This window comes from Scyliorhinus torazame, chromosome 2 (assembly GCF_047496885.1).
Source record: "Scyliorhinus torazame isolate Kashiwa2021f chromosome 2, sScyTor2.1, whole genome shotgun sequence".
NCBI classification, from domain to species: Eukaryota; Metazoa; Chordata; class Chondrichthyes; order Carcharhiniformes; family Scyliorhinidae; genus Scyliorhinus; species Scyliorhinus torazame.
The window spans coordinates 373,490,559-373,509,461 of NC_092708.1; the positions used below are offsets into that span (position 1 = coordinate 373,490,559).

Below are 18,903 nucleotides of genomic sequence, written 5' to 3' on the forward strand. Positions count from 1 at the left end.
TTCTTTCTTTCTCTCTCTCTCTTTTATATCTCTTCCTGTTAATCCCATTCAAAAAAAAAATCCCTCTTTTGTGTTTGCTACATGATTTGGCATTGAATTTAATTTTCTAACTTCCTGGTTCAGATTCTGCCATAAGGATTCTTCACTCTGGTAAAGGAATGTACAGTTGCCTGTCCTGTTTACCCAGGTCCCAGATTCTCTGTCGAGTTTTCAGATTCCTAATTACTGCAACTTTCAGTGAGTAGTGTCTGTGGTCAAGTGTACTTGTATTGAAGATATGAACATACGAGCAAGGAGCGGGAGTAGGCCATTCAGCTCCTCGAGCCTGCACCGCCGTTTAATAAGATCATGCGCGCTCTGACAGTAGCCTCTAATCTGCATCCCGCCTAACCCCGATAACCCATTGAAGCGCACAATGACTTACACGAGACGAGAAGCGATGAAGTCTATCTAGGCTTTATTAAACGAGACTTGTTCCCCAGCAGCTCAGTAACAGAATGAGGCTGCGGGGAGAACTCGAGCTCTTATACTCCGCTTTCAGGGCGGAGCCAGAAGTCGGCAGATCCAACCAGGACCCGGGACCTGTCAGCCAATAGCCTCTTGGCTTCACAGGTACCATATTACCCCTAATACATACCACCACACCCATCATCCATTTTCTTACCAACAATTTATCCGCCTCTGCCTTAAAAATATTCAAAGACTTTTGCTTCAACCGTCTTTTCAAAAAAAGAGCTCCAAAGGCTGAAGACCCTCTGAGAGTTCCCCATTCCCCATTCTCCTCTCAGTACTGATTGCTAACGGACTAATTTACCAGTTGTCTTTCACGGCGGTAAGATTGAACATTTCTGAAGTTTGCATGCTCCTTGGTCAGGCTTGTTTGATTATTTTTCTGTCTGGGGAGTGCTCACTTCATGGTTCATTTCAGGCATTTGATTATAAATGATTACCTGTAAATCCTTTGTTACTCAAGGAATGTGTCCTTTTGGCAGCCAGCAGAATACTGACAGGTAACTGATTTAAAAAAAAGAGTGCTCCAGGCAGAAGTAAATTAAACCAGCAATTGTAAGAAATCTTGAAAACTCTCCTGCTTGTTTGCTTTGCTCAAAGAATTGAGAGGTGAGGGGCGGCATTCTCTGTTGCCCGCCGCCAAAATTGTATTGGCTCGTCATCGACCAGCCCACCCACGATGCTCCGCCCCAGTGGGCCGAGTTCCCGCCAGCGCGTGCCACGTGTGGTCTCAACCTTGTGGGAACCCAGCGCGATGGCTGCAAACTGTATCCAGCGGCGCCACACTCGACCTGGATCTGTACCGCTGGCCGGGGGGGGGACTTCTGTAAGGGCTCGGGGGACTGGTGAGGGGTGGCCGGGGTGTGGGCTCGCGGTTGGCAGGTTGAGGGCGTGCATGGCCGGCGCCGTGTTGTATGGCGTGACCGGTGCAGGTCGTCGGCCTTGCGCATACGCGGCCTGGGACCCGGCCATTCTCCAGCCGTTTTCGGCATGGGAGGCAGGGGTTTCAGTCGGTGCCGGTGCTGGCACCTCACCGGTGCAGGAATCGGTGAGGGTTTCACGCCGGTTTTTCGGTGGTGAAAGATCACACATGCTCCGCTGGCGCCGGCACTTGGTCTCCCAAACGGAGAATCCAGCCCAAGATGTCAGGGCTGGGAAGGGCTGATTTCAAGAGCAGTTTATTATTAGCAGGTTTAGATGTGAGGGATGCGACGTGTGGAGGGGGATCTATTGATGTTTGTAAGGACTGGAGTGAGAAAGATGTGTTAGCCTCTCACTTTGGATTTGGAATGGCAATTGGAAAGTCCATGAAAAGGGACATTTGGGGAGATAGGGACGTGAGGCTGGGAGGGTGGGTGGGCGGGGTGGTGGTGGTTATCATCTGGAGGAGTTGTCTGGAGTTGTCAATCTTCTCCCCTCACTCTTGCATAATTTGGGAGGACTCGGAAGATTCGGAGATGAGGGGGGTGGGAGAATATTACTTGAGGTCCTCGAGCCAGCTCTGGAGGGAAACGGCTAATGCCATGTGTGCATCAATCACACTATCGCCTTTGGAACAGATTTGCACATACAGGAGAGGGACTTATACAATGGGGTTAGAGTGAGGGACTTGGATCTGCCTTTAGATCAGATCTGGAAAGACAATTGAAATGTGGGAGGGAATTTTAACCACAAAAAACAGGTTAGCGTGGGGTGAGGGTGGTAGCGGTGGTGGTGGTGGGGGGGGGGGGGGGGGGGGGGGGAGGAGGAGGAGTGGAAGGGTGAGGTAATATCTGAAACATCACAGATATGCCTCAAAGCCCATCTATGTAACAGGTGGGAAGATGGGTGGATGATTCTCTCACTTCCTAGGAGGCGAGTTGGCACTTTAAATTACAAACTTCCCAGGCCCTCACCAATAACGTAACACGGTTCATCTCACGAAGAGCATGAACATGTGGGGTCGAGGTTCTGATTCTGAACGGTGAAGACAAGGTGGAGTGCAGAGAGGACACAGGGAGCATTTACCCTGGCAGAACGGGGTAGATCATTCATCATTTTGGGGCATTGCACCCCTGTTCTCTTGTGGAGGGTACGGGCACTGACTAGTGCTGCCACCGTCCAGCAGGCAGCTCATGCTGGAGGATCTCCTGCCAGCCTGAGGGTAGATTGTTCCCTTCTCTCCAGCAACAATCAAACGGGTGAGGGCCCCTCCGTGAAGCGAGGAGCAGGCTTCTTCGCTGCCATCCTCCTGGCTGTTTAAATGCAGACCCCTTTACTGAACTCGGGTTACCCTTGGGGCAGGTGAATCACATTCTTCACGCCTTTCAAGAAAACCCTAAAAATTGCGGTCACGATCGCACCGCCAGGGCCAGCGGGATTCGCAACAGTTTTTGCGCCAAAAGTGACACTTAGCCAAATTGTGGAAACATTCTGCCTGATATTTTTTATAATCAATGAGTTAAATTATTAATTAATTGCATCTGAATTCCACCAACTGCCACGTTGTGAGTTGAACACCTGTCCCAAGAGAATTATTTTGAATGTCTGGAATTAACAAAAGCAATACCCCATCTCCCCGCATTAACTTCAGTCAATCTTTAACACTGAGTATCTGATCCATTAAAAAAAAAATGTTTTAAATGCTTTTCTTTTTCTCAAAATAAAAACATGTGCGGGGGAAATTGCAGCCGGCAAATCCAGGAATAGTGTAATAAGAACGGATGCATCTTGGTGATGACATTCCAGTTTGGCTGAGGCAGAAAGACCAGTTTAACCATGTGTGTTGCCTATGTTTGACTGTGACCTAAGTGCTTTTTATTTTTAGATGGTGATCGGATGGGACAGCAGTGGAGAGGCTTTCGAACAGTGGCAAGATATGAGTGCAAATCCAGAGAAAGTTGTCATAAAGTGGCACAACCTGAATCTCGCCTGAGGTCACGGTATTTCGTCCCAATCAGACTCGAATCGCAAAGAACTAGGACTAAAAGATGAACCGTGCCTTAGTATCATGTGACTTATAAATAGATTTTCAGGGAATATTAGTATAATGTTGCATTCTTGATTGTCAAGCCTTGGACCTTGTGGACTATGGAATACAAAAGGCAAAAAAAAAAACTTGTTGGAGGGCATCACAGGATTCCAAATGGCAGAATGATTTCCTAAGCCTGTGGAACTGCTTTAATGCCTTAACTTGGGCCCCAGACTGTATGATATACTATTGTCTTCACGTTTTGTAGCACAGACAATGACCAGTGATAAGTTCTCCATTCATTGAGCCAATAGCCACAGACAACCGTAATATTTGGATTCACCTCAGTGTATATAACAGGAATCTTTCAGAGCCTCTATGTGTTTGTCTATCATATATTATAAATAATAGTTTTGAAAAACTGCACTTTCAAGTAAGTTGAATGGAGGCCCTCAATTTTTGTCTTTTAACTTCAAGCACCACTTGAACATCAATTGCAAGATCAAGGTATTCTGGAGGCCAAAATCTTGAAGTGTTTTTTGTCATGAAGAATAAAAAGATTCCCGTGTTGGGGTCAGCTAGGTGTTTCATTTTACTTGGTGGTCTTAGCTTATGTGGTAGGATATCTAGACAAAGTAGAAAATGAAGTATTTAATCTGAGCAACACTCAGTGCTCTCCATTCTACATTTGAAGTCGCATATATTAATCATTATTCAGCCAGTAAGACAAAGTTGGGCAATTTCTCTGAAAAACACAGGGGGTTGCCTTGTTAGGGATGTAGCATGTTTTGTGCAAGCTGTTTTTGCCTGTTAAATACCCTCCGGACGTTGGAATGTGTCTACCTGAAGCAATTGGTGATTTTTGATGCCAATGTGAAAATGTGTGATCTTTGTTTCTGGGTTTTTAACTGTATCTGCTTTGTATCTGTCTGTTTTAAGTTCCGCACTCAATTTGATACTTTACTTCCCTAGCTTTTGGACAAGGTAAATGGACCGAATGGTACCTTGGGCACATAAATGCACACTATTTTCCATACAGGTGTTTTCCCCCTGATGTACACCAGTATAATCCCTGCACGATGTGCGTTCTCGGATGGTTTTCAGATATGCTGGGAGAGGGGCAATGCTGCCCATCTCCTAACGCGCACAATGACCTGTTCACCCGTCACCATTGTGCCCTCTGACCGAGACTGGCTCCCCATCTAACAAAGTCTCAGTTTTAAAATTCTCGTTCGTTTTCAAATCTCTCCCCAGCTTTGCCCACTCACTATTTCTGTAGCTTACTCCAGCCCTCCGAGATACCTGTGCTCCTCCAAATCTGGCGTCTGGTGTAATCACAATGTTAATCACCCCACCACTGACGGCACTGCTTTCATTCAGCTGCCTAGGGTTCTTAGCTTTGGAATTCTGTCCCTAAACCTCCTCACTTCTCGTAAGACACTGCCTAAAACCTACTTCTTTGACCAAACCTGTCCACCCCTCCCAGTATCTCCTCAACGCTCCAGTGTCAGATTTGATAATGCTCCTGTGAAGAGCCTTGGGACGTTTGGTTACGTTAAAAGTGCTTAAAGTAAATACAAGTTATTGTTGTTCACCTCCATGCAGCAGATTCCATTTCTGAGATCTGCCCAGTTCAAAATGAACAAATACAGCCAATTAAACGTTTGGGGTGTGTTTTCAGGAAGATTGAAGTGGTTTTATTCTGTTATTGAGGTGGAACACGTCCTTATCTCCTTACTGGAAATCGGGTGGTGTGCGGAATGTGGTAAATATGAGAATTGTTTTTAATATGAATTACTCTCATAACTCACCAAACAAAGGCTGCTGACTGGCTACGTGCGATTTGAATTTTTCCAATCGGCGAGACCGCGACATGAAGAAACGTAGAGCGCGATTCCCCGACCTCGTTGCGCTCTTGCTCGGGTGAAACGACGCCGGTGAATAGCGGGGGAGGCGGAAAACGAGAACCATGCCAGGCGCCAAACAGTTTGCAATGCAACTGGCCCGCTCCCGTGGGCGAAATCGGGATCTCTCCGTAGCGTGGTGAGAAACCGATTGTCACCACTTGAGCCCTATTTCCATGCAATTAACGGGAGCCACTCCATATCCAACGGACTCCCTAGCAAGTGGTCACGCTGGCGCTGATTAGTACCCCTTTTAAAAATATGAACCTGCCGGACGGATTGCTGCAGGGACCCGAGGAGGTAAGCGGCCATCTTCGCACACAGGCATGAGCCCGGGGGCACTGGGCTTGCTGCGCCTGTGCTTGGGGGACTGGGGAGGCAATCGGGGGGGTGCAACCCCAGTTGGGGGTGGGCCGCCACGAGGGACCAGAGGTATCGGGGCTGGGGAGGGGTCCCTGCAGTCAGTTGGGGGAGGGGGGGGCGGGGGGGAGACGTGCACGGGTCCACCATGCCAACCCCTGTACCGTGTGCTCCCATACCAGGGGCAACCCTAGCCTCTGCCTGTCTGCTGCACCGATCACCCATGACTCCCACTGACCACGGAGGCCTCTGACCTTGTGGCTGAAGGCTATTGCTAATCAGGAATTGACAATTGTGGTTAAGTGAGCACTTCACACATCCCAAGTGAATCCCCGTGAGTGGGCGGACCATGTAGCATGTGGGGCTTATTGCCTAGCACCTCAATCACATCTTGATACATGGACACTGTGCTTGAATATCACGGGAGGCAACACCACAGACGCAGCGGCCAATCTTCGATCACCAAGGGATGGGCCCGAGCCCTGGGCACATAGGGCAGGGTGTGTCGTATGGTGGGCGGGGAAGGGGCATGTCTGGGGGGATGGGGCATGGGATTAGTGGTTGGCCCGCATTGCGGAATAAAGAGCCAGAGGGTCTTTTACTGTTACTCGTGTGCAAGGGCTTTTTATGTGCTGCTCGACCTTGTTAGTGCGGGGGGCAAGCGAGCACTGTCCCAGTGAAACGGCTGGCGAGCCTTCATTTGCGGATGAACCCCATGAGGCCTCGTTAAGTGGACCAATTAACATTGAATAGCATTGCCGGCCGAGTGCCGGGAAGCTCGCGGCAGTTTCCGCTCGCTACCACACTTAGAAATCTTTCCGGAGAATCGCGCCCGTAAATTCATTTTGTTACCAATTGTAATTTGTTTTCAATAAAAATGCACCAAAATGTGTTGTGTAAAAGATACCCCAAGTAGTAGATGGCTTTTTACAGCATGAGACACATGAGTTGCTCCTCCCACCACGCAGGTCCCGTTTGGCATGTAGGGACCTCTCCTGAGAGTAGCGACTAATTACGAATAAAACAAACACCAGGGTAAAAGTTTTCTGTAACTAATCAATCTAATCATGCACATCTCTGGGATGCTGATTTGCTATTGCAGCCTCTACACTACTCAGCATTGACCTCCTCCATTTCACACATGTACTCTTAAATTATGTTTTCAAAGCTTTTATTTTCATCCCAATTCTGTCTTGAGTCCTTTTCTCATAAATGTTTAGTTACCTCTGTTTTAAAGGACTTAATTGATTAAAGTGTTAATGGCTTTGGAGGGGTGGCTATTCAGAACTGTGAATGTTACATACCCGCTTTTTATTCTGCAAACAACTTGCAGCCCCTTACAGAACCGGCCCCTGTTTTTCAAACATTCGTCACTCTTAAGGACTTGGATCATGTCCGTTCCTTAAATTTTTTTCTTTCCTTTCTGTAAAAACTCATTCATTTCCTTGGCACCTCGAGGGAGTCTCTATTTGTCATTATCCTCTGTAGGTTGTAGTTTTGGACTCGCAAAACATGTTTACTGCATCGTTTGCAGGCTAAAACGAAGCCGGGATGATCATCCAGCTTCACGTCACCTGGAATTTTTCAATAATCATACTCTGCTCTCCTTTCTTTTCCAGCAGGACAGCATGGTAGCACAGTGGTTAGCACAGTTGCTTCACAGCTCCATGGTCCCAGGTTCGATTCCCAGCTTGGGTCACTGTTTTTTTCCCCATAAAATTTACAGTGCAGAAGGAGGCCATTCGGCCCATCGAGTCTGCACCGGCTCTTAGAAAGAGCACCCTACCCAAGGTCAACACCCCCACCCTATCCCCATAACCCAGTATCCCCATAACCCAGTATCCCCATAAACCAGTATCCCCACCCAACACTAAGGGCAATTTTGGACACTAAGAGCAATTTATCATGGCCAATCCACCTAACCTGCGCATCTTTGGACTGTGGGAGGAAACAGGAGCACCCGGAGGAAACCCACGCACACACGGGGAGGATGTGCAGACTCCACACAGACAATGACCCAAGCCGGAATCGAACCTGGGACCCTGGAGCTGTGAAGCAATTGTGCTATCCACAATGCTACCATGCTGTCTGTGCGGAGTCTGCACGTTCTCCCCCTGTCTGCTTGGGTTTCCTTCGGGAGCTCTGGTTTTCTCCCACAAGTCCTGAAAAGACGTGCTGTTAGGTAATTTGGACATTCTGAATTCTCCCTCAGTGTACCCGAACAGGTGCTGGAGTGGGGCTTTTCAAGGTAACTTCATTGCAGTGTTAAAGTAAGCCTACTTGTGACAATAAAGATTATTATTATTAATAGATCAAAAAGAAAATCCAAATTGGGTCTGTTTATTCTGCTCACTTTAGCTGCAGCTTCTCTAAGTATATCCTGTCCTTATTAAATCCCACTTGTGCCCATCCAATGGAAAATGATAGGGAATTGTTCCATATAATATGTCATCGCTCTTCGAGATCAGCACATAGTAGGACCATTTCATGAGTCTGAATTGTTGACTAATTTTGGACTGAATAATGATGGAGACTTGCCAGCGCGATCTGTGTGTTATGCATTGTTGTGTTTTTGTGATTCCAGGTGTTGCTGGTTGGAATCAACGAATGTGAATTGCTTTTTCTTTCTACTTGCTGCCTATAAACCATGTCTATCCCATCAAACCTTCCTGTCTAAGGGGAGAAATGCTTGATTTATTTGTCCTTGTCAATCTAATGTCTTGCCTGCACATGCAGTATCTGATTTTTTAATTTGAACTCCAGTACACTATGAGTGCTCCCCTGATTCAGGATAGGTGTACTCTGGCTCTGGGGAGGATATACTTTGGCTGTGGGATGGGCCTACCCTGGCTTTTAGGCTGGATATGCTCCAAGTGTGGAATGGCTGACAATCCTGTGCTGTTCTGCTAATTAGCTGAGCCATTCCGCGCCACCTCACCGCCCCTGCCCCACCGATTCTCGATCATCATTACCAATCGGGTGAGCAGCTTATGAACCGCTCCCGGAATCTTGTCAAGGATTTACATAAGTCAGCTTCTGGGAGATGTGTGAGGGTGATTTGTTTGCATGTCCTCTCTGTTCTACCTGTGAGATTCATTCATGTAATATAAGGTCCACATTAGTAAAGAATTATTTATATATAAAATTGGTAGAAGACTCCACGGCCCCAATTCCACTATCTAGGTTTCACCATCAAAAAAAACAACCTCACTATTTCCATCCTGTCAATGCTAATGACTGAAAAATGATGGGCAAAGCACCAATGATGTTCTGACATGCGGGGCTGGATTCTCCATTCTGGAGACTCAGTGCTCCCTCCGGACTAGAATCACTCCTGGCCTCCGCTGCGCTAGGAGGGGCACCCAGCAGTGATGCTCTCTTCTGTGCAAATTTATGCGTGGAGGGGAGCATGGAATCCCAGTATCGGCCATCCAGCTCAAAATGATGGCCATTTTGAGTGGGTGGCCCAAAACCGAGGTCCGGCAGCTGGCCCCCTCCATCCCCCTACAATGTAAATCCTGCCACCCCCAAGAGACTCCTCCAATGGAGACCTCCCATCTGACTCTCTTCCATCTGACTCTCTTCCATCTGACACCACTGGCTGGCTGCCATCAGACACTCGTGCTTTGATTCACAGATCCTCACCACATCAAAAGCAGATAAGTGATTTGACTTCCTGTTTTTCACAGCAGAAAGCACTTAGCTGCTTTTGATGAGGTGAGGATCTGTCAATCATAGCCAGAGTGTTCATAAACATTGTAGTTAGCCTCAAAGCAACGGAGATACATTCAAACATGAAGGAATAAGAATCACCAAGCAGTTGGAGTAATAGAACAGTCAATCACTGGCTAATGCAATGTATTACTATGTGAAATTGAATGGAAGAACTGCATTTCAATGGCTAGCAAGGGATGTTAGGCCTTTTGAAGTGGACTGGGCTGTCGAGGAAGCCTCTGACACTTGTAACAGCTGCTGCTTTGAACACTTTTGTCAGAGGCAGCAGATGTTGGGTAAGTGTAAGTGAAAATGCAATGTTTTTTTCACCCCACTGTCTGCAATTTCAGGCAAGGCTCTCTGATGAGGGGGTGGTTTCCGATGGTTGACAGGGGAGTCTAATTGTGGTGGTTGAGGGGTCTGATGGGGGTCTATTTGTGGGGCTGGGTGGTCTCTGATGTGGGGTTGGGGGCTTCTCATGGGCGATCAGTCGGTTGCGGAGACAGAATTTGCGCTGTGTGGGGAGGGGCCCTCTGATGGACATTGGGGACAGCTACCTTACACCTTTAGTCCCTTGACCCTCTGCATCAAGGCCATGCTTAAAAATGCCTGCACCAATCCACACCCACATGAATCCTGGCTGAGAGGCTTGAAGGATCACAGAGGCCTGGAAAATTGGGCTTTGAGCCTGTTAATTGTATACAGGTGGGTGCAAATGACCCATTTGCATCGTCCTGTTGGAGCGGGGCATGTAGCTCGCTGCCGCCACCAACAGGGAGCCGAAGTGGTTTTAGCCCGACACTCGATTCTCCACTGGATCCTGAATCCCGCAACGTACACTGCCCCCTGGTGGTGCACAGTCTTCTCCATTGCTACCTCGGGTTTATAGAATGGACTCAGATTTCTATAACGCCTTTCTCAACCTCAGGATGTCCCAAAGCGATTTACGAGCATACATGTAAAATAAGATCAGAAGTAGGCCATTCAGCCCCTTTTGACTGTTCTGCCATTCAATAAGGATCATGGCCAATCTGTTTGTCTTTCGAGTTTCGCATTCCCATCTACCCCAATACCTTTGATTTCCTTGCCTAACAAGATTCTATCTACCTTTGCCTTGAAAATGTTCAGTGACCCCGCTTTCACCACTTCCTGAGCCGATGAGGAAAATAAATATAGTCACTAAAATAAACACAAAATACTGCAGATGCTGGAAATCTGAAATAAAAACAAAATCCGAAAAAAAACTCAGCAGGTCCGGCGGCATCTGTGGAGAGAAAAACAAAGTTAATGTTTCAAATCCTTGGGTTAAGGGGTGGGGGACGATTTTCCTCATCCCCTGCAGTGGGTCTCTTGGCAGATGGAGGTGGCCCGCTGTTGGCCAGTGGAGGGATCGTCTGGTTCCACTGCTGTCATGGGATTTCCCATTGAATCCACCCCTGCCACCAGTAAACCTGCAGCTGGGGTTCGTAGTTGGCAGGATTGAACAATCCTGCTGGCGAGGATGGACGTAAAATTCAATCCTCCCTCCCCCCCCGTCAGAGCTAAAACGAGGGGGGGGGGGGGATTGCATTTCTCCCTCTATCTGGCTCGGAGGAGGTCACATGGACTTGAAACGTGCTGTTACATCGGATGCACAACAATCAATTTACGCAAAGCAAGATCTCATAAACAACTAAAATAATGACCGCGATTACTCATTTTTAGATGTTGGCTGAGGCATAAAGATTGCTTAAACCTGAGGGAAAACCTCCCCTGCTCCTCCTCGAAATAGGAGAGGGCGGAGGGATCCGGGTTTAATTTTGCCTCTGAAACGTGGGTCCTCCGACAGTGCAACTCTCCCCCAAGTGCGAGTCTTGGCTGAATGCTTGTTTCCGAATGCGCTCGCTGCATAAATTAGGGAGTGGAGTATTTGGACAATGTGGAAGGACAGATGGAAGCTATATCAATAGATTAAGTAATTATTTAGGATTAAATAGTTGGAGCTTTTGGTTTGAAATATCCAAAGAGGCAGACTATTGAATTTCAGTTGAACTTCATTAAGGTCACCAATGATTAAATCTCGGTGACTGCGAATTGTAATATTGCATCATGTACCACTTTGTATTTAAAGGCAAATAAATCTATAACTGCGTTCATTCATGACCTGGGTCCCTGTTCATGCAGCTGGAGAAGCAACGATAATCTCCTGTGGCTGTCTCATTCTGTGTGCCAAATATGGGCGAAACACAAGTGCCTCACGGACTTTGAGAATAAAGAATAAAGGACACATTTAAAGCAGGAAATTCTGTTCCACATTTAGGTCCAAACAGAAAAAAACTCATTTTATAAATTGATTATTAAGATAACATTTAAGAATATGTACTCACTGCATTAAATCCCCGTTCAAAATTTATTAATGTCCTAAATTCTATGAAAAAAAATAAGGGTCGAACATGAATTCTTTTAAAATGTTTACTGACAATTGCATCACATTTTTTTGACATTTTTGTAACAATCAAAGGAATTAATTCAATTGTTTGTGTCTCTTTCACCATAATTATTACTACAATATGATTCTTTTCATATCTGATCCTCACATAATAGCTCATCTCCGTTCCAGATATGTAAAACCTTGTAAGGACTCTCTGTTCCTTTCTGACAGTTTTTCTTTACACACATATCTGGTGGTCATTTTTAGCTAAATGAATAACTTTGCAATACCAAGCAGGCGTGTCCTGAATTCCTTAATCCACCGGTAATTAAACTCCTGCGATGCATGTCCAACTCCGCTGTAATCCGCAGGAACAGGACAAGGCCATTTAACCCCTAAACTACACCATTCTATTAGATCACTATAAAAAGTAATGACAGAGTCTGAGATTAAGTTGGGGGGTGGAGAGGGAATTTCAGCTTCCTTGAATTGACTTATTCCTTTGAGCATAAGTATAAAAAAAAAGTAATGTAACACTTCATCTGACGGGAAGCACGAGACTGCACCAAGCTCCAACCATGAGTGGAGGCAGGCTTTGCTTCTCTGAGGGCTGCACTCTTTGTCACTGTCGGTCACTTCTGGCAATGTACCGCTCACTTTTCAAAGAGCGAATGAAACTTGCAATACCACGAGTGTAAACTGTGTATCGGGAATCTCACATTATACTTGGCTCTGGCGAGTGGCCCTCTGAAATCCAACCTGCTTAATGCAACAGGGACCCACCTCTCTGCCAAGTTAAAAGGTCTGAAACTCAATCCACAGCACTTTATTGCACCAAGTATTAAAACACATTTAATTAAATTTGATGTTGAAACACGCTTGGCTCAAGAAGCGATTCCACTCTGCCAAATGATACGCAGGCTGTATCTCACGATATGGGGAATTTGATGTTATCGGGCTGGATCTAGTCTTGGTTCCCTTCTGCCTCTTGGATAACCTCATCTGAAAACACAGCATCAGTTTTCACATGTACACCAACAACACCGAGCTCTACCTCATCCTCACTGCTCTCGAATCCTTCACTGCCTTTAAAATAGTCGGACTGCTTGTCGGCACCCAGTAGTGTAGAGGTTTCTTTCGATTCAATATCGGGAAGACCTGGGGCGTCATTCTCCGACCCCCCGCCGGGTCGGAGAATGGCCGTTGGCCGCCGTGAATCCCGCCCCCGCCCCCGCCGAAGTCTCCGAAGGGAGAAAAGTCGGCGGGGCGTTAATGAGAATGCCGCGGAGAATGTCACGGGTCTGCGCAAGGCAGCCGATTTTCGGCCTGCCGATATTCTCCCTTTCGGATGGGCCGAAGTCCCGTCGACGTGATGACCGTTCACGTCGACGTGAATCAAACCTCCTTTTCATCGGCGTGACCCGGTGCTCCAGGCTCACGCCGACCAGCGAGGAGGTGAGTGACGGCCTGGGGGGTTGGCTCTGGGCAGGAAATGGCGTGGCCGCAGACTGATTGCGTGAGGAGAGGTGTGTCTCGGGTTGTGTGTGTGTGTGTGCGGGGGGGGGGGGGTGGTGGTTAGAGTAGGCTGGGCTCCGGGGGAGTGCCGGGAGGGGGTCCGTGCTGGGGTGGAGGTTGGGGGAGGGGTCCGTGCTGGGGTGGAGGTTGGGGGTTGGGGGGGGTCCGTGCTGGGGTGGAGGTTGGGGGTTGGGGGGGGTCCGTGCTGGGGTGGAGGTTGGGGGGGGGGGGGTCCGTGCTGGGGTGGAGGTTGGGGGTTGGGGAGGGGGTCCGTGCCGTGTGGAGGTTGGGGGGTGGAGGTTGGGGGGTGGGGTCCGTGCCGGGGTGGAGGTTGGGGGGGGGGGTCCGTGCTGTGGTGGAGGTTGGGGGTTGGGGGGGTCCGTGCTGGGGTGGAGGTTGGGGGGGGGGTCCGTGCTGGGGTGGAGGTTGGGGGGGTGCCCGTGCTGGGGTGGAGGTTGGGGGTTGGGTCCGTGCCGGGGTGGAGGTTGGGGGGTGGGGTCCGTGCCGGGGTGGAGGTTGGGGGGGGGTCCGTGCTGGGGTGGAGGTTGGGCGTTGGGGAGGGGGTCCGTGCCGGGGTGGAGGTTGGGGGGGGGTCCGTGCTGGGGTGGAGGTTGGGGGGGTGTCCGTGCTGGGGTGGAGGTTGGGGGTTGGGTCCGTGCCGGGGTGGAGGTTGGGGGGTGGGGTCCGTGCCGGGGTGGAGGTTGGGGGGGGGGTCCGTGCTGGGGTGGAGGTTGGGGGTTGGGGAGGGGGTCCGTGCCGGGGTGGAGGTTGGGGGGTGGGGTCCGTGCCGGGGTGGAGGTTGGGGGGGGGGTCTGTGCTGGGGTGGAGGTTGGGGGGGGGGTCCGTGCTGGGGTGGAGGTTGGGGGTTGGGGGGGGGTCCGTGCTGGGGTGGAGGTTGGGTGGGGGGTCCGTGCTGGGGTGGAGGTTGGGGGGGTCCGTGCTGGGGTGGAGGTTGGGGGTTGGGTCCGTGCCGGGGTGGAGGTTGGGGGGTGGGGTCCGTGCCGGGGTGGAGGTTGGGGGGGGGTCCGTGCTGGGGTGGAGGTTGGGGGTTGGGGAGGGGGTCCGTGCCGGGGTGGAGGTTGGGGGGTGGAGGTTGGGGGGTGGGGTCCGTGCCGGGGTGGAGGTTGGGGGAGGGGTCCGTGCTGGGGTGGAGGTGGGGGGGGGGTTCCGTGCTGGGGTGGAGGTTGGGGGGGGGGTCCGTGCTGGGGTGGAGGTTGGGGAGGGGGTCCGTGCTGGGGTGGAGGTTGGAGGTTGGGGGGGGTCCGTGCTGGGGTGGGTGATGGGAGGGCAAATGAGTTGGTCCACCTGGCCAGGTGCCAGCCTCCAACAGTTGGACCCATGCGGTCCATGCCACCTGGCTGGGGGGAGGAGGGGATATGGGCAATGATGACATGTCGTCGTTCCCCTCCCCCTCCACCAGGCCGTCATGTTTTCAGACCATCCAGCGATGTTGGCCGCCGTGGTGGCAGCCGCTCATGTCTATGTTGCCCTGGATGAGGAGGAGGAGGAGGAGGAGGAGCGTACCAGAGAGGCGGCGCAGGCTGCCGCAGAGGGGCAGGCGGCAGCCGCCCAGGCTGGAGGGACACCTGACCGACAGGACGAGGAGGGGGAGGAGGACGTCGCGGCCCCACGGCAACGGAGGCACCCGAGGGCGCTCCGTGTGTACCGGCCCCGGCAGTCATACCAGGACCTCACGGACCGGGAATGCAGGAGGAGACTCCGGATGAGCCGGGAAACCGTGGCACACATCTGCCACCTGCTGGCACACCTGTCACCGCGTGGCACTGGCGGGGGACACCCTCTCCCCGTGTCCGTCAAGGTTACGGTGGCCCTGGACTTTTATGCAACGGGGTCATTCCAGGCACCGAGTGGGGACCTGTCCGGCATATCGCAGACATCGGTGCATCGGTGCATCCGGGCAGTGACAGATGCCCTTTATGCCATGGCGCACCGCTACATCCGCTTCCCCGTGGACCGGGCCAGCCAAGATGCCCGGGCCGTGGGCTTCTCTGCCGTTGCCGGGTTCCCCATGGTCCAGGGCGCGATCGATGGGATGCACGTCGCGGTGCGGCCACCTGCAGAGAACAGGGCCGTGTTCACTAATAGGAAGGGGACCTATTCGATGAACGTACAGGTGGTCTGCGACCACCGCATGATGATCCTGCACGTCTGCGCCCGTCACCCAGGCAGTGTACACGACTCATTCGTGTTGTCACGGTCATCCATCCCCGGCATGTACGAGGGACGCCATCCCCGGCTGAGGGGCTGGTTGCTGGGCGACAGGGGCTACCCATTGCGATCGTGGCTGATGACGCCTATATGGAGGCCACGCAATGAGGCGGAGAACCGCTACAATGATGCCCATGTAGCGACAAGGGGAGTGATCGAGAGGTGCTTTGGCGTGCTGAAGATGCGTTTCAGGTGCCTGGACCTCTCTGGGGGCGCCCTCCAGTATCGGTCAGATAGGGCCGGCCGCATCATGGTGGTGTGCTGCGTCCTGCACAACATAGCCCAGCAGAGGGGCGATGTGCCACAGGCAGAGGAGGGCGGAGTGGAGGAGCAGCAGGAAGAGGCGCAGTCCTCCCCAGATGAGGGGGATGGGGGCAATGGTCAGGGCAGACGGGGTAGACACAGGCGGGTGGCTGTCCACCGTTACCGGCTGGCCCAGCGGGCACGGGACAGACTGATAGACGCCCGCTTCACTGACTAGATGGGCGTGGGAATTGGGTAGTATGGCCACAGACCGCACACCATGGCACCAGCCGACCACCCCCACCCCCCACCCATCCACCCACCCAGCACCCTCACCCCCCTCCCCAACCCCACACACCCCACCCGCATGCACACCCCCCCCCAATTGCCGATCCACCGGCGGCACAACGGGCCGGGCTCACCCAGTTGCGGGTGGACGCGTGTCTATCGCAGGCCATGGAGGATGATGACAACACGCCTCCGATGAGCTCCTGGCTCTACATCGTTGGACTATGTCTGACCCATGGCCACAGTACCACCATCCACCCGGACCATCCCTGCATGCGGCTGTGACACTGCAGCGCACGGTCCCGTCCTCTGCCCGGGGGATGTTGATGGCGGCCCAGGGGGAAGGGGGCAGACTCACCTGGGGCTGAGGTAAGACCACCCGTCACACACACACTTGCGCTCAACGTACATGACACGACCGCACACTTTGGACAGAGCACAAAGGCAGCTTCGGTAGGTGTAACATTGACTTTAATAACCAAAGGAGTTCATGCACGTGCCCTAGCCCCTAAAACTCATCTGTGGCCTGCACCCGTGCCAACTTACTCAGTGTCTAATTGTTTGGCCTTACGGGCCCTTTGACTACGTCTACGTGGTTCCCCAGACGGTACAGCAGAACTGGAGGTGGACTCCTGTGATTGCTGCCCTCTGACACTGGATCCCTTTGGCGGCCGTTTCCTGGGGCGTCCTGGCCTAGATGGGCCAGGCTGCGGCCCGGGCGACTGGGACGGCGAGCTGCCAGCCTGTCCTGCCCGTTGCCCACCCGATGCACCTGGGACGGAAGGGGGGGAGTCCGAGGTGTCGCGGTGTACCGGGACCTCCCCTACAGAGGGAGCCGGGACGGACCACACCACCTCCTCCTCCCTCGGGGTGCCCGATGGCCCCCAGGCCTCTACATGGGTGGGGGATGCGAACGGACTGGCCATCCGACGCGCCCCCGACATCTGGCGCTGCCAGTCCTGGAGGCCCGTGCTGGTATCGACAGGGGTCTGCAGGTTTGCAGCCATGGAGCCCAGGGGGTTGTCGAACCCTGTCTGTGACAGTGCGACGTCGGCTCGCACATGGCCACTGGCGCCGATGCCCTCAGCGATGGCCTGCAGAGACTGGGCCATGGCCTGCTGAGACTGGGCCATGGCCTGCAGAGACTGGGCTATGGCCTGCTGAGACTGGGCCATGGCCTGCTGAGACTGGGCTATGGCGTTGAGCGCCTCTGCCATCTGGCGCTGGCACTGGCTCATGGCCTCCTGTGAGAGGGCAGCCATTTCCTGGGCCACAGACGCCGCCTGCACGGGAGGCCCCAGGCCTCGCAAACCGTTCCCCATGTCTTACACCGTCGCACCCATTGCCTCCACCGCAGACGCCACCCGTGCGGTGTCAGCCTGGGTGGCACGCATGACCGGGACCACTCCTAGCTCCTGGACGCGGGTGGACTCCTCCACCTGCGACCGCAGCCGCCGCAAGCCACCCGTCACCCTATTCGCTCGTCTCCATGTCGGTGGTTGCATCGGATCTATGTGTGGGTGTGGTAACTGCAGGAACCCGGGATCCATCTGGGCGGCAGATGTTCGTTTGGCCTGGGCTGCCCTCCGACCACCCGGTCCCTCTGCTGCTACTACCTCCACCTGCTGTACCGGGACGGCTGTGTTGTGCGCACCAGTGAGTGTACCAGACGCCTCATCACTAAAGTGCCCAACCGTGGTGAGTGTTTCTGCGATGGTGGAGGGTGTTGGTGACAGCAGTGGCGTTGTGTCGTGCTCTTCGTCCCACTCTGAGTCCATGGCACTTTGGGGTGGGGGTTCGTCTCCACCCATCCACTCTGAGTCACTGTCCGGTATTTCGTCTTCCCGGGTAGGGGTGTCCTGGGTAGCGCTGTCCCGGGTAGGGGTGTCCTGGCTTGGATGTGACGGGGGCCTGTGGCTGCCCCCCTCATCGCTGGGTGGTCGCTCCCGCACGTGACGGGGGTGTCGTCTCCCTGTTGCTCCAGGTCTCTCCGTCTCCCGTGGTGTGCGAGGGGCATCCTGCGGACGTCGCATGCTGGATAGTGCGGGTCTCTCCGTCTCCTGTGGTCTCCGAGGGGCATCCTGCGGGCATCGCATGCTGGAGGGTCCAGGTCTCTCCGTCTCCCGTGGTGTGCGAGGGGCATCCTGCGGGCGTCGCATGCTGGAGGGTGCGGGTCTCTCCGTCTCCAGTGGTGTGCGAGGGGCATCCTGCGGGCGTCGCATGCTGGAGGGTGCGGGTCTCTCCGTCTCCTGTGGTCTCCGAGGGGCATCCTGCGGGCGGTGTGCATCTGCGGAGATGGGTGCCTGGACGTTTGGTCCTGCGATACACAATGAAGCATGCATGGTTAGACATCAGGCAGTGATCAGGTGATACGGGGGAGGGGGATATAGGGGAGGGGGGATATGGGGACGGGCTGTTGATGGCTCACTTGCTCGTGGGCCCCCGACCTCTGCATCAGCAACCTCCCGGTCCTCAGGTCCGCCAGCCAGTTCCAGGGCCCTTTCCTCGTGTACGGTCAGTGAGTGGCCTCTCATCAGCGGGCCCTCCTCCAGTCCTCACATGCTCCCTATTGTTGTGTGCGCGCTTCTCCTGTGGGGGGGGGGGCTGGTGGCAGGGGTAAAAGGCAACAGTGTTAGGCAGGTATATGAATGCACGCCATCGGTTGCGCGTGCATTGCAGAGGTTAAGGTTAGGGCTGGATTCACTTGGGGATATGGGGAGGGGGGGATATGGGGGAGGGGGGGATATGGGGGAGGGGGGATATGGGGGAGGGGGATATGG

The 18,903-nt window shown here is 52.8% G+C and overlaps 1 protein-coding gene across 1 annotated transcript in view; it reads left to right on the forward strand.

Moving 5' to 3' along the window:
• The window catches only part of LOC140407651 (tandem C2 domains nuclear protein), a 42,170-nt gene extending 38,115 nt beyond the window's left edge, over positions 1 to 4,055 (forward strand). Inside the window, exon 13 of the mRNA XM_072494989.1 lies at positions 3,317 to 4,055. Within this exon, the coding sequence (XP_072351090.1) occupies positions 3,317 to 3,424 (108 nt within the window). The 3' untranslated portion in view covers positions 3,425 to 4,055. The remainder of the gene's footprint in view (positions 1 to 3,316) is intronic.
• The last annotated feature ends 14,848 nt before the right edge of the window (positions 4,056 to 18,903 follow it).